Source organism: Lissotriton vulgaris, unplaced genomic scaffold (assembly GCF_964263255.1).
Source record: "Lissotriton vulgaris unplaced genomic scaffold, aLisVul1.2 SCAFFOLD_784, whole genome shotgun sequence".
In the NCBI taxonomy this organism is placed as follows: domain Eukaryota; kingdom Metazoa; phylum Chordata; class Amphibia; order Caudata; family Salamandridae; genus Lissotriton; species Lissotriton vulgaris.
In genome coordinates, this window is record NW_028244872.1 from 597,103 (window position 1) to 611,747 (window position 14,645).

Consider the following 14,645-nt stretch of genomic DNA (forward strand, 5'->3'; position numbering starts at 1 on the left):
CTTAATCCCTATAGAGATAAGTATCTCAGAAGTAGAAGAAGCCATCCAGCAGAGTCTTGGGAACAAAGCCCCGGGGCCAGATGGGTTTCCAATTGATATAATCAAGTGGGTCCCCGATTTCTGGGTCCCATTGCTACTGAATGTCTTTTATAGTCTGACCCTCGCTAACCTACCAGCAACATGGGCTAAGAGTATTATAGTACCGATCTTTAAGAAAGGAGACAGGTCCCAGCCGTGTAATTACAGACCCATATCCCTAATAGATAATACCCTAAAAATCTTAAGGAGAGTGCTGTATAATACAATTTTAACCTGGATAGAAGAAAATGATATTTTAGAACCATGTCAGTTGGGCTTCCGGAGCAAGGTGGGAACAGTTGAACAATGCCTAAACCTTAATTTGGTTATTGGGAAATACACCATTGCACGGAGGTCCCCGATTTACATGGCATTTATGGATTTGTCCACAGATTTTGACCTTGTTAATAGGGCAAAGCGTTGGACAATCCTCCTGGCAGGCGGGCTGGATGAGCTGTTGGTACACTTTTTAGCGTATCTCCATAAAGATCTCCAGGCTCAAGTGAGGATCGGTATGGGAGGCAAGGTTTCAGAGAAAATTGATGTAGGTAGGGGGGTCAGACAGGGTTGTGTTCTGGCCTCCCTACTTTTTATTATTTATATCAATGGGTTGAACAGCTTTCTGAAAACAGCCACCAAGGATGTCCCCAAAATTAATGGGAAACCCATCTCTGTGCTCTTATACGCAGATGATGCGGTCCTTGTAGGCCACACTCCAAATTCCCTGCGTATTCTGGTCCAACATTTTAATAAGTACATGTATGGGTTAGACCTAAGGGTCAATTTTAAGAAATCATTTTTAATGTGCAGTGGACCAGGGAAGCGATAAATAAGCACTATTACAGTAGACAGTCAAAAATTGACTTGTACACGATCATTGGTCTATTTGGGGTTAGCCTTTGCTGCAAACGTCTCCTGGAGTGAGCATTTAGCTCACTCCAGGAGCATGATCTCAAAGGCCATCAATTTGCTCCTGAGTCTCCCTCGTCCTAAGACCACTGGGGCTATTTTAGCAGTTCAGAAAATCTATAAACTTCAGTGCATCCCAGTGGCTACATCTGGTGCCGAGATTTGGGGCATAGCAAAAAATGTAGGTATCCAACAGGTTCTGTAGGAAACTGTTGGGTATCCCAATCTCGACCCCACAATATATATATGCCACAAGGAACTTAACATCAATTTTATCCGTGCCCGACCTGCACTTTTTTGGCTCTTAGTGTGGAAGACCCAAGCCACTTCTCTGACCCAACAGATTATCACGGATTGTCTAAAGTGTGACAAAGGGTTGGAAATCCCATGGTTAAGAGGCGTGCAACAAAGCTTGTGCAGTATTAATAGAGAGCACATTTTTTTTAGATCCCAGCTCAGCTGAAGCAGTTCCAAAAAAGGAATTGCGGGACGCCTTTTACTCTCTATACAATAAAGAGCGGAATGGCCTAGAATCTGGGAAAATACTTGTGCGCAATTACGTGTCTATTGAGCAGCATTGTTACCCGCTGCATATATATCTCACTTTACCAATGAGCTGATGGGAGACGAGGTTATTATGTCGATTAAGAGCTGGAACTATCAGATTTGCACTCTGTTTCTCTCTTGGTTACCACCCAAATCTTAACCAAACGCCATGCCCTTGTGATGGGAGGAGTGGTCAATCAATTATACACTTTTTATTTTTCTGTAAGTACTATTTTAAATACTCCAAGTGGCTTTTAAATCCTTATTTTAAAAAGAGATGACTGATTAGTTTGGATGAGGCCCATCAGTGTATAATAACCCTAGATGATGTAGATTTGATTTTTCGCACTTTCACTTTTCTTAGATTTGCCATTAGAGCACGTAGGTCTATGTTAGATCCTTGAGCCTTTTTGATACAATTGAAAAATGTTTTAATGGTCTTATGCAAAACTGTTCTCTATTTTATTCTCAAATATGACGGATGATTATGTAAATCTTTGGCATTTGAATTTTATTCATGTATGGATTGACTGTGTTTTATTATGAATTTGTGTTTTTATGGGTACTAAGGTATCCGAATAAAGTTAATGAACTGAACTGAACTGAACCGGAACAAATGCCCGAATGCATCCCGGTCTCAAGTATACAGCAGCGCCGACCAATCACAGCAGGCTGCATGGGCCAAAGGTCAGAATTCGAAGTATAAGAAAAATACATTTATTGAAAAACAGATCAGCGTGAACTTACCTCGCCGAAATTCTGGCATCAAAAAACACAAACTACTGACGAAAACGATAACCCAATGGCAGAGTTTCAGAGCAATTTTCACTACAAAGAAGCAAACACATTATATCAAAATGGGCACTTGCTAGAAACAAACAACAACCGCTTCTAGATCAACTTGAGTCTCTTTGTTTCATTTTTCCTTTTATATTTCTTTGTACTTCAACTTCATACGTCACCATACAACACGATTCGGGCAGGCTTGTTTGAGGATGACGTACGTGACAGGTACACATTTCACTTTATTTTACTATGATATGTAACAAAAAAACTTTCCAATGTGGAGATCAGAACAGAGTACAATGCAAGGTACACACAATAACTGACTATTGTATTTTGCCGCATTTTCTAAGTCAAATTGTATCAAACAAAATTAAAAATACATCATAAAAAACAAAACAGTTGAACTTGATAAATAAGTAAAACACCATGAAATCAATAAATAGACAATAGTACAATAAAAAGAATAACATTTGCTAAATACCTTGAAAAACAATCTCCCGACATAACAATTCGCTAACATTGAGCAAACCGTTTTTCCCAAAAGAATTTGCCTCTTAAAGCAATTTCGATACAATCGTAGAATCGCTTTTGCACATCCTAAGGGCTTGTATTCGATTAGTCGGGCCCCGTACCGGCAAAAGGGAACAATCCACCTGCTTCCGGGTTTAGCAAAGTTTGGGCAGAAAAACAAAAGTTCCTCTGTTTCTTCCAGGGGAATATAAGAAAGAAAAGCATCGCGCATGCGCGGGCTTAACAGAATTGCAAGTTGCAGTATAAGCAGCAATTGTAAGGGCGACATATCTCAAGTGCAAAAACAATGAACAGGCACGCACAAGACAAATATAATTTAAAAATCCCTCTGCCTTATGCATAGATTTATACAATGAAAAGTGTCTTGTAAGGCTGCCCGTGCAAATGGAACATTTCAATTTTTAACAGCCTGGTGGGCAGAAAATCTGGATTTTATTAAAGGTTTCACCTATGTGATTAATAATGTATTTGTTTTAATTTTCAGCTCGGTGAGCAGTGGTGCAACATAATGTAAAGGAACTCGGTAAGAGTGTTATGACTTGTTTATTGAGAATGGCATCGTATTGTGTAGTAACAGGTGGTAAGGCACTGGTGTACATGACACTGAGAAAATCACAGTGGGCCATATGTACCATAGTTCCGTTTTGCGAATTCCAAATAGCGAATTTTAAGGAATCGCTATTTGGAATTCGCAAAACGGTATGTATGTACAAAATCGCTACTTTTTAGCGATTCCTTACCATTCCTAATTTGCGATTAGCAAATTGCTAATCGCAACTTACCCATTCATTTCTATGGGCCAGGAGGCCCATAGGAATGAAGGGGGAATTTGCGATTAGCAATTTGCTAATCGCAAATTAGGAATATTTTCAAGGATGCAGGGGTGTCTCAAGACCACCCTGCTGCACCCCTGAAAATGACATGTGGGGGCATATGGCGCACATACATGCCCTAAGGGCATGTATGAGCATCATATGGCACCTTTTGTTAATTTGGGAATTGCTTTTTAATAAAAATTCGCAACTTACCACCAACAAGAAGTTGGTGGTAATTTGCGAATCCTTATGGGCATTTTTGCATGATTTTTTCTTTGATACATTGCATTTAAGGAATCGTAAAATTTGCGATTCCTTAAGTGCAATCGCAAAATAAGGAATAGCAAATTTTGCAATTCCTTATTTTGCAGCACAAATGTTACATACATACCATTTAGCAAATTAGCATGCAAATTTTGGCCTTTGCGAATGCTAATTAGCTTGATACATATGGCCCAGTATCCCACACCATGGACTTACCACCTCCACTTAGGAATGCAGTTAAATATGATCCTACTTGATGCACCAGCAAACTAATCCCACAAGATGAAGCCTGGTACGTCCACTTAGAGTGGAGCGTGTATTATCAGATCTGCTACAAATATTGGCACCGTGCTATACCTCATGAGGATTGCAACCATGGTAACCGGCCAATGGACAGCACTGGAGGACCCACAGCACAAGGAGAAGGAACAGGAAAGCAGTCTGGGGCCTGAGAGCAGAGGGGAACATAGGCACTAGGAGAAGACAGCTGCACATTCGAAGAGCCTCAAACACTGGCACAACAAGCACGAGCAAGACCAGGAGCACGTGGAGAAATAAAGAGCAGCAGCGTGGAAAGGACCCAAGAGGAGCATTGTGCAGACGAGAAGCAGCGCCGAGAAGCACTGCGATGAGGTTCATGAGCATTGAGAGTAGACAGCGGCAGCATGACCAGGAGAATTGGCATCACAGGACAGGTCTGCAGCAGGTGGAAGGGAAGCCTTCCACATAATCCATAACAGGCAATGATTAAAGGATAGGACATCGGAAGGAAAAAAACAACAGTGAAGAGCAGAAGCCAGGGAAAAGTGGGAAACTGAAAGTTGCATAGAAAATGGCGCTGGGAAGACCACAATGGAAACGGAATGGTACAGACTAATGAACTTACAAGTTTAAAATTTGTAACCTGCCCATGGTAGTAGAAAAATACAACTTATAATACTGGACAGCAAGCAGTGCAATGTGTTTTAAGGAACTGTGAGTCAAATATCCAAAGACGCCTGGGTAAAACTCAACGTTACATATTCACATGGAGGACCGCGTCATTTTACTGTTAAGAAACCATGTGCATCTGAAGCTCCCATTTGTAGTGAGGCGGCGAGATGTCCTAGCCCAGGTTACAACTCTGGCTCGCCCTTTACCTAGTTATATCCCTTTGCCAGTGAAGCGCTGTAGCACACGTTACGCAATATCCGAGGTGTCTGTCCTACTAAAAGTTGGAGACACCAGGCTGGTTGTCACAGAAGAGCTCGAGGTGATGGGAGGAGGCTTCAGCACCTGAGGCAGTGCAGGTTGTGGACAGGTTTGGGGTCTAATGCTCCGGTGCCACTATAATGAAGGCTGTTAGAACACGTTATGGACCGGAATCAAGTGAACCATCTGTCACAACACTACATTTCCCTTGTTAAGTGTGTAGGATTCTGCAACAGACAAGTTCTAGCTGGGTGCAAACAATAACACAACAGACACTTCCCAACATACTTACACCACATCATGCAATATGGAGAAAAGGGAATCGGGTGGATATTCGCTCTCCTCAAATAGTTCCTTTTATTTCACATGTTTTGCGTGTGTATTCTACTTTTTCTGTTAGCGGTGCACCTTGAACTTCGGTGCAGTAAAAAGTAAAAGAGTAACACTATTGGCCTCATCGGTCAACTGGCAACAGAAGAGCACGTTGAAGTAATGTGTCGTTTCAGAATCTCGCTCTCAGTCGGCGGAGGACCTACCCCGTGTTGCCGGTTCCGGGAGGGAGAACCGGCAACACGGGGTAGGTCCTCCGCCGACTGATTTATATTGATTCCAGCACCGAGGGACGCTCACCGCTCATGATGCTCCAGAACTGGTAATACATAGGTCAACGCACCTTAGAAACAGTAACTAGTGTAGTTTAAAATCTTTCATTTTTTGGTCCTGAAGAATTGCCGCCTGATCCCACTCCATGGGACTAAAAGGCAAGAAACATGTTGACCGCATAAGTGCAACTACCCATTACATCACTGTGGTTAGTTGCCATCACTTTAACCAGGATAGGAGGCAGGACTATTAAAGAAGTGGCCCTGACCACCTTTCCCTGTTTTAACCCACTTTCAGTACACACACTACACTTTTACACCTTAGGGCCCCACACACGCACTCACCGAACAGCATGGATAAAAGATCTCCGCCAAAGAGCCCCCACTGAGGGTGCCCGTCGGGATTTGCACCGCCGTCCCGACGAGGAGCACACCCAATGATGAAGCATGACACCTAGCGGGCTGGGTGTGTGAGGGCATTCTATCCGAAAGGAGAAATTCCCCTTCCTCCTTTTTGGTTACTGAACATCAGTCAGTTTCTCACATTAGTCACTATGCCCTTATCCCTTTTAGGAACTGCATACCATTCTTTTGTTGCTTTCTGTACTTGGGCCCGTATGCTGGACCTTTGTTAAAATAGCCCTCACCTGTCTCTCCCTTTGTCCACACATTCATGCATCTTGACAGTTTATGGATGCAAGAAACTATTTATTGAAGTTTCAAGAGTGCATTTTTTAATTGAGAGCCTGTGTTATGTGTTTACATTATATCCGCTGCTCCATATATGCAGCTGCCTGTTTCCCAATCCCTAACTCTGCAACAGCTCATACTTCACGCGTGTTTCCGTCTTCCAGCTGGAGCTTTCAGTGCTACATCTGAAAATGAAATAGCATTAGAAGCACTGCGCCATGAGTCTTTCAAGAGGCAAAGGCCGGCTGGCGAGGCTTGCAGGAATGGTCTCAGCTCAGTATGGCTGTAGGAGCACGACTGCCTGCGCCACCCCTCTGAAGAGCTCCGGTCAGATGGTCTCAGCTCAGTATGGCTGTAGGAGCACGACTGCCTGCGCCACCCCTCTGAAGAGCTTCGGTCAGATGGTCTCAGCTCAGTATGGCTGTAGGAGCACGACTGCCTGCGCCACCCCTCTGAAGAGCTTCGGTCAGATGGTCTCAGCTCAGTATGGCTGCAGGAGCACGACTGCCTGCGCCACCCCTCTGAAGAGCTTCGGTCAGATGGTCTCAGCTCAGTATGGCTGCAAGAGCATGACTGCCTGCGCCACCCCTCTGAAGAGCTTCGGTCAGATGGTCTCAGCTCAGTATGGCTGCAAGAGCACGACTGCCTGTGCCACCCCTCTGAAGAGCTTCGGTCAGATGGTCTCAGCTCAGTATGGCTGCAAGAGCATGACTGCCTGCGCCACCCCTCTGAAGAGCTCCGGTCAGATGGTCTCAGCTCAGTATAGCTGCAAGAGCACGACTGCCTGCGCCACCCCTCTGAAGAGCTCCGGTCAGATGGTCTCAGCTCAGTATGGCTGTAGGAGCACGACTGCCTGCGCCACCCCTCTGAAGAGCTTCGGTCAGATGGTCTCAGCTCAGTATGGCTGTAGGAGCACGACTGCCTGCGCCACCCCTCTGAAGAGCTCCGGTCAGATGGTCTCAGCTCAGTATGGCTGTAGGAGCACGACTGCCTGCGCCACCCCTCTGAAGAGCTCCGGTCAGATGGTCTCAGCTCAGTATAGCTGCAAGAGCACGACTGCCTGCGCCACCCCTCTGAAGAGCTTCGGTCAGATGGTCTCAGCTCAGTATGGCTGTAGGAGCACGACTGCCTGCGCCACCCCTCTGAAGAGCTTCGGTCAGATGGTCTCAGCTCAGTATGGCTGCAGGAGCACGACTGCCTGCGCCACCCCTCTGAAGAGCTTCGGTCAGATGGTCTCAGCTCAGTATGGCTGTAGGAGCACGACTGCCTGCGCCACCCCTCTGAAGAGCTTCGGTCAGATGGTCTCAGCTCAGTATGGCTGCAAGAGCATGACTGCCTGCGCCACCCCTCTGAAGAGCTTCGGTCAGATGGTCTCAGCTCAGTATGGCTGTAGGAGCACGACTGCCTGCGCCACCCCTCTGAAGAGCTTCGGTCAGATGGTCTCAGCTCAGTATGGCTGCAGGAGCACGACTGCCTGCGCCACCCCTCTGAAGAGCTCCGGTCAGATGGTCTCAGCTCAGTATGGCTGCAGGAGCACGACTGCCTGCGCCACCCCTCTGAAGAGCTTCGGTCAGATGGTCTCAGCTCAGAATGGCTGCAAGAGCACGACTGCCTGCGCCACCCCTCTGAAGAGCTTCGGTCAGATGGTCTCAGCTCAGTATGGCTGCAAGAGCACGACTGCCTGCGCCACCCCTCTGAAGAGCTTCGGTCAGATGGTCTCAGCTCAGTATAGCTGCAAGAGCATGACTGCCTGCGCCACCCCTCTGAAGAGCTTCGGTCAGATGGTCTCAGCTCAGTATGGCTGCAAGAGCACGACTGCCTGCGCCACCCCTCTGAAGAGCTTCGGTCAGATGGTCTCAGCTCAGTATGGCTGCAAGAGCACGACTGCCTGCGCCACCCCTCTGAAGAGCTTCGATCAGATGGTCTCAGCTCAGTATGGCTGTAGGAGCACGACTGCCTGCGCCACCCCTCTGAAGAGCTCCGGTCAGATGGTCTCAGCTCAGTATGGCTGCAAGAGCACGACTGCCTGCGCCACCCCTCTGAAGAGCTTCGGTCAGATGGTCTCAGCTCAGTATGGCTGTAGGAGCACGACTGCCTGTGCCACCCCTCTGAAGAGCTCCGGTCAGATGGTCTCAGCTCAGTATAGCTGCAAGAGCATGACTGCCTGCGCCACCCCTCTGAAGAGCTTCGGTCAGATGGTCTCAGCTCAGTATGGCTGTAGGAGCACGACTGCCTGCGCCACCCCTCTGAAGAGCTTCGGTCAGATGGTCTCAGCTCAGTATGGCTGTAGGAGCACGACTGGCTGTGCCACCCCTCTGAAGAGCTCCGGTCAGATGGTCTCAGCTCAGTATAGCTGCAAGAGCACGACTGCCTGCGCCACCCCTCTGAAGAGCTTCGGTCAGATGGTCTCAGCTCAGTATGGCTGTAGGAGCACGACTGCCTGTGCCACCCCTCTGAAGAGCTCCGGTCAGATGGTCTCAGCTCAGTATAGCTGCAAGAGCATGACTGCCTGCGCCACCCCTCTGAAGAGCTTCGGTCAGATGGTCTCAGCTCAGTATGGCTGTAGGAGCACGACTGCCTGCGCCACCCCTCTGAAGAGCTTCGGTCAGATGGTCTCAGCTCAGTATGGCTGTAGGAGCACGACTGCCTGTGCCACCCCTCTGAAGAGCTCCGGTCAGATGGTCTCAGCTCAGTATGGCTGCAAGAGCATGACTGCCTGCGCCACCCCTCTGAAGAGCTCCGGTCAGATGGTCTCAGCTCAGTATGGCTGTAGGAGCATGACTGCCTGCGCCACCCCTCTGAAGAGCTTCGGTCAGATGGTCTCAGCTCAGTATGGCTGTAGGAGCACGACTGCCTGCGCCACCCCTCTGAAGAGCTCCGGTCAGATGGTCTCAGCTCAGTATGGCTGCAGGAGCACGACTGCCTGCGCCACCCCTCTGAAGAGCTTCGGTCAGATGGTCTCAGCTCAGTATGGCTGCAGGAGCACGACTGCCTGTGCCACCCCTCTGAAGAGCTCCGGTCAGATGGTCTCAGCTCAGTATAGCTGCAAGAGCATGACTGCCTGCGCCACCCCTCTGAAGAGCTCCGGTCAGATGGTCTCAGCTCAGTATGGCTGTAGGAGCACGACTGCCTGTGCCACCCCTCTGAAGAGCTCCGGTCAGATGGTCTCAGCTCAGTATGGCTGTAGGAGCACGACTGCCTGCGCCACCCCTCTGAAGAGCTTCGGTCAGATGGTCTCAGCTCAGTATGGCTGTAGGAGCACGACTGCCTGCGCCACCCCTCTGAAGAGCTTCGGTCAGATGGTCTCAGCTCAGTATGGCTGTAGGAGCACCACTGCCTGCGCCACCCCTCTGAAGAGCTTCGGTCAGATGGTCTCAGCTCAGTATGGCTGCAGGAGCACGACTGCCTGCGCCACCCCTCTGAAGAGCTCCGGTCAGATGGTCTCAGCTCAGTATGGCTGCAGGAGCACGACTGCCTGCGCCACCCCTCTGAAGAGCTCCGGTCAGATGGTCTCAGCTCAGTATGGCTGTAGGAGCATGACTGCCTGCGCCACCCCTCTGAAGAGCTTCGGTCAGATGGTCTCAGCTCAGTATGGCTGTAGGAGCACGACTGCCTGCGCCACCCCTCTGAAGAGCTTCGGTCAGATGGTCTCAGCTCAGTATGGCTGCAGGAGCACGACTGCCTGCGCCACCCCTCTGAGGAGCTTCGGTCAGATGGTCTCAGCTCAGTATGGCTGCAAGAGCACGACTGCCTGCGCCACCCCTCTGAGGAGCTTCGGTCAGATGGTCTCAGCTCAGTATGGCTGCAAGAGCACGACTGCCTGCGCCACCCCTCTGAAGAGCTTCGGTCAGATGGTCTCAGCTCAGTATGGCTGTAGGAGCACGACTGCCTGTGCCACCCCTCTGAAGAGCTCCGGTCAGATGGTCTCAGCTCAGTATAGCTGCAAGAGCATGACTGCCTGCGCCACCCCTCTGAAGAGCTTCGGTCAGATGGTCTCAGCTCAGTATGGCTGTAGGAGCACGACTGCCTGCGCCACCCCTCTGAAGAGCTTCGGTCAGATGGTCTCAGCTCAGTATGGCTGTAGGAGCACGACTGCCTGCGCCACCCCTCTGAAGAGCTTCGGTCAGATGGTCTCAGCTCAGTATGGCTGCAGGAGCACGACTGCCTGCGCCACCCCTCTGAAGAGCTTCGGTCAGATGGTCTCAGCTCAGTATGGCTGCAAGAGCACGACTGCCTGCGCCACCCCTCTGAAGAGCTTCGGTCAGATGGTCTCAGCTCAGTATGGCTGTAGGAGCACGACTGCCTGTGCCACCCCTCTGAAGAGCTCCGGTCAGATGGTCTCAGCTCAGTATAGCTGCAAGAGCATGACTGCCTGCGCCACCCCTCTGAAGAGCTTCGGTCAGATGGTCTCAGCTCAGTATGGCTGTAGGAGCACGACTGCCTGCGCCACCCCTCTGAAGAGCTTCGGTCAGATGGTCTCAGCTCAGTATGGCTGTAGGAGCACGACTGGCTGTGCCACCCCTCTGAAGAGCTCCGGTCAGATGGTCTCAGCTCAGTATAGCTGCAAGAGCACGACTGCCTGCGCCACCCCTCTGAAGAGCTTCGGTCAGATGGTCTCAGCTCAGTATGGCTGTAGGAGCACGACTGCCTGTGCCACCCCTCTGAAGAGCTCCGGTCAGATGGTCTCAGCTCAGTATAGCTGCAAGAGCATGACTGCCTGCGCCACCCCTCTGAAGAGCTTCGGTCAGATGGTCTCAGCTCAGTATGGCTGTAGGAGCACGACTGCCTGCGCCACCCCTCTGAAGAGCTTCGGTCAGATGGTCTCAGCTCAGTATGGCTGTAGGAGCACGACTGCCTGTGCCACCCCTCTGAAGAGCTCCGGTCAGATGGTCTCAGCTCAGTATGGCTGCAAGAGCATGACTGCCTGCGCCACCCCTCTGAAGAGCTCCGGTCAGATGGTCTCAGCTCAGTATGGCTGTAGGAGCATGACTGCCTGCGCCACCCCTCTGAAGAGCTTCGGTCAGATGGTCTCAGCTCAGTATGGCTGTAGGAGCACGACTGCCTGCGCCACCCCTCTGAAGAGCTCCGGTCAGATGGTCTCAGCTCAGTATGGCTGCAGGAGCACGACTGCCTGCGCCACCCCTCTGAAGAGCTTCGGTCAGATGGTCTCAGCTCAGTATGGCTGCAGGAGCACGACTGCCTGTGCCACCCCTCTGAAGAGCTCCGGTCAGATGGTCTCAGCTCAGTATAGCTGCAAGAGCATGACTGCCTGCGCCACCCCTCTGAAGAGCTCCGGTCAGATGGTCTCAGCTCAGTATGGCTGTAGGAGCACGACTGCCTGTGCCACCCCTCTGAAGAGCTCCGGTCAGATGGTCTCAGCTCAGTATGGCTGTAGGAGCACGACTGCCTGCGCCACCCCTCTGAAGAGCTTCGGTCAGATGGTCTCAGCTCAGTATGGCTGTAGGAGCACGACTGCCTGCGCCACCCCTCTGAAGAGCTTCGGTCAGATGGTCTCAGCTCAGTATGGCTGTAGGAGCACCACTGCCTGCGCCACCCCTCTGAAGAGCTTCGGTCAGATGGTCTCAGCTCAGTATGGCTGCAGGAGCACGACTGCCTGCGCCACCCCTCTGAAGAGCTCCGGTCAGATGGTCTCAGCTCAGTATGGCTGCAGGAGCACGACTGCCTGCGCCACCCCTCTGAAGAGCTCCGGTCAGATGGTCTCAGCTCAGTATGGCTGTAGGAGCATGACTGCCTGCGCCACCCCTCTGAAGAGCTTCGGTCAGATGGTCTCAGCTCAGTATGGCTGTAGGAGCACGACTGCCTGCGCCACCCCTCTGAAGAGCTTCGGTCAGATGGTCTCAGCTCAGTATGGCTGCAGGAGCACGACTGCCTGCGCCACCCCTCTGAGGAGCTTCGGTCAGATGGTCTCAGCTCAGTATGGCTGCAAGAGCACGACTGCCTGCGCCACCCCTCTGAGGAGCTTCGGTCAGATGGTCTCAGCTCAGTATGGCTGCAAGAGCACGACTGCCTGCGCCACCCCTCTGAAGAGCTTCGGTCAGATGGTCTCAGCTCAGTATGGCTGTAGGAGCACGACTGCCTGTGCCACCCCTCTGAAGAGCTCCGGTCAGATGGTCTCAGCTCAGTATAGCTGCAAGAGCATGACTGCCTGCGCCACCCCTCTGAAGAGCTTCGGTCAGATGGTCTCAGCTCAGTATGGCTGTAGGAGCACGACTGCCTGCGCCACCCCTCTGAAGAGCTTCGGTCAGATGGTCTCAGCTCAGTATGGCTGTAGGAGCACGACTGCCTGCGCCACCCCTCTGAAGAGCTTCGGTCAGATGGTCTCAGCTCAGTATGGCTGCAGGAGCACGACTGCCTGCGCCACCCCTCTGAAGAGCTTCGGTCAGATGGTCTCAGCTCAGTATGGCTGCAAGAGCACGACTGCCTGCGCCACCCCTCTGAAGAGCTTCGGTCAGATGGTCTCAGCTCAGTATGGCTGTAGGAGCACGACTGCCTGTGCCACCCCTCTGAAGAGCTCCGGTCAGATGGTCTCAGCTCAGTATAGCTGCAAGAGCATGACTGCCTGCTCCACCCCTCTGAAGAGCTTCGGTCAGATGGTCTCAGCTCAGTATGGCTGTAGGAGCACGACTGCCTGCGCCACCCCTCTGAAGAGCTTCGGTCAGATGGTCTCAGCTCAGTATGGCTGTAGGAGCACGACTGGCTGTGCCACCCCTCTGAAGAGCTCCGGTCAGATGGTCTCAGCTCAGTATAGCTGCAAGAGCACGACTGCCTGCGCCACCCCTCTGAAGAGCTTCGGTCAGATGGTCTCAGCTCAGTATGGCTGTAGGAGCACGACTGCCTGTGCCACCCCTCTGAAGAGCTCCGGTCAGATGGTCTCAGCTCAGTATAGCTGCAAGAGCATGACTGCCTGCGCCACCCCTCTGAAGAGCTTCGGTCAGATGGTCTCAGCTCAGTATGGCTGTAGGAGCACGACTGCCTGCGCCACCCCTCTGAAGAGCTTCGGTCAGATGGTCTCAGCTCAGTATGGCTGTAGGAGCACGACTGCCTGCGCCACCCCTCTGAAGAGCTCCGGTCAGATGGTCTCAGCTCAGTATGGCTGCAAGAGCATGACTGCCTGCGCCACCCCTCTGAAGAGCTCCGGTCAGATGGTCTCAGCTCAGTATGGCTGTAGGAGCATGACTGCCTGCGCCACCCCTCTGAAGAGCTTCGGTCAGATGGTCTCAGCTCAGTATGGCTGTAGGAGCACGACTGCCTGCGCCACCCCTCTGAAGAGCTCCGGTCAGATGGTCTCAGCTCAGTATGGCTGCAGGAGCACGACTGCCTGCGCCACCCCTCTGAAGAGCTTCGGTCAGATGGTCTCAGCTCAGTATGGCTGCAGGAGCACGACTGCCTGCGCCACCCCTCTGAAGAGCTTCGGTCAGATGGTCTCAGCTCAGTATGGCTGCAGGAGCACGACTGCCTGTGCCACCCCTCTGAAGAGCTCCGGTCAGATGGTCTCAGCTCAGTATAGCTGCAAGAGCATGACTGCCTGCGCCACCCCTCTGAAGAGCTCCGGTCAGATGGTCTCAGCTCAGTATGGCTGTAGGAGCACGACTGCCTGTGCCACCCCTCTGAAGAGCTCCGGTCAGATGGTCTCAGCTCAGTATGGCTGTAGGAGCACGACTGCCTGCGCCACCCCTCTGAAGAGCTTCGGTCAGATGGTCTCAGCTCAGTATGGCTGTAGGAGCACGACTGCCTGCGCCACCCCTCTGAAGAGCTTCGGTCAGATGGTCTCAGCTCAGTATGGCTGTAGGAGCACCACTGCCTGCGCCACCCCTCTGAAGAGCTTCGGTCAGATGGTCTCAGCTCAGTATGGCTGCAGGAGCACGACTGCCTGCGCCACCCCTCTGAAGAGCTCCGGTCAGATGGTCTCAGCTCAGTATGGCTGCAGGAGCACGACTGCCTGCGCCACCCCTCTGAAGAGCTCCGGTCAGATGGTCTCAGCTCAGTATGGCTGTAGGAGCACGACTGCCTGCGCCACCCCTCTGAAGAGCTTCGGTCAGATGGTCTCAGCTCAGTATGGCTGTAGGAGCACGACTGCCTGCGCCACCCCTCTGAAGAGCTTCGGTCAGATGGTCTCAGCTCAGTATGGCTGCAGGAGCACGACTGCCTGCGCCACCCCTCTGAGGAGCTTCGGTCAGATGGTCTCAGCTCAGTATGGCTGCAAGAGCACGAC

At 51.8% G+C, this 14,645-nt stretch overlaps 1 protein-coding gene across 1 annotated transcript in view; it reads right to left on the reverse strand.

Annotated features, from left to right (window-relative positions):
• The window catches only part of LOC147666699 (uncharacterized), an 87,643-nt gene that overhangs the window by 39,739 nt on the left and 33,259 nt on the right, over positions 1-14,645 (reverse strand). The window contains exon 3 of the mRNA XM_086948955.1: positions 2,281-2,361. Within this exon, the coding sequence (XP_086805081.1) occupies positions 2,281-2,361 (81 nt within the window). The remainder of the gene's footprint in view (positions 1-2,280; positions 2,362-14,645) is intronic.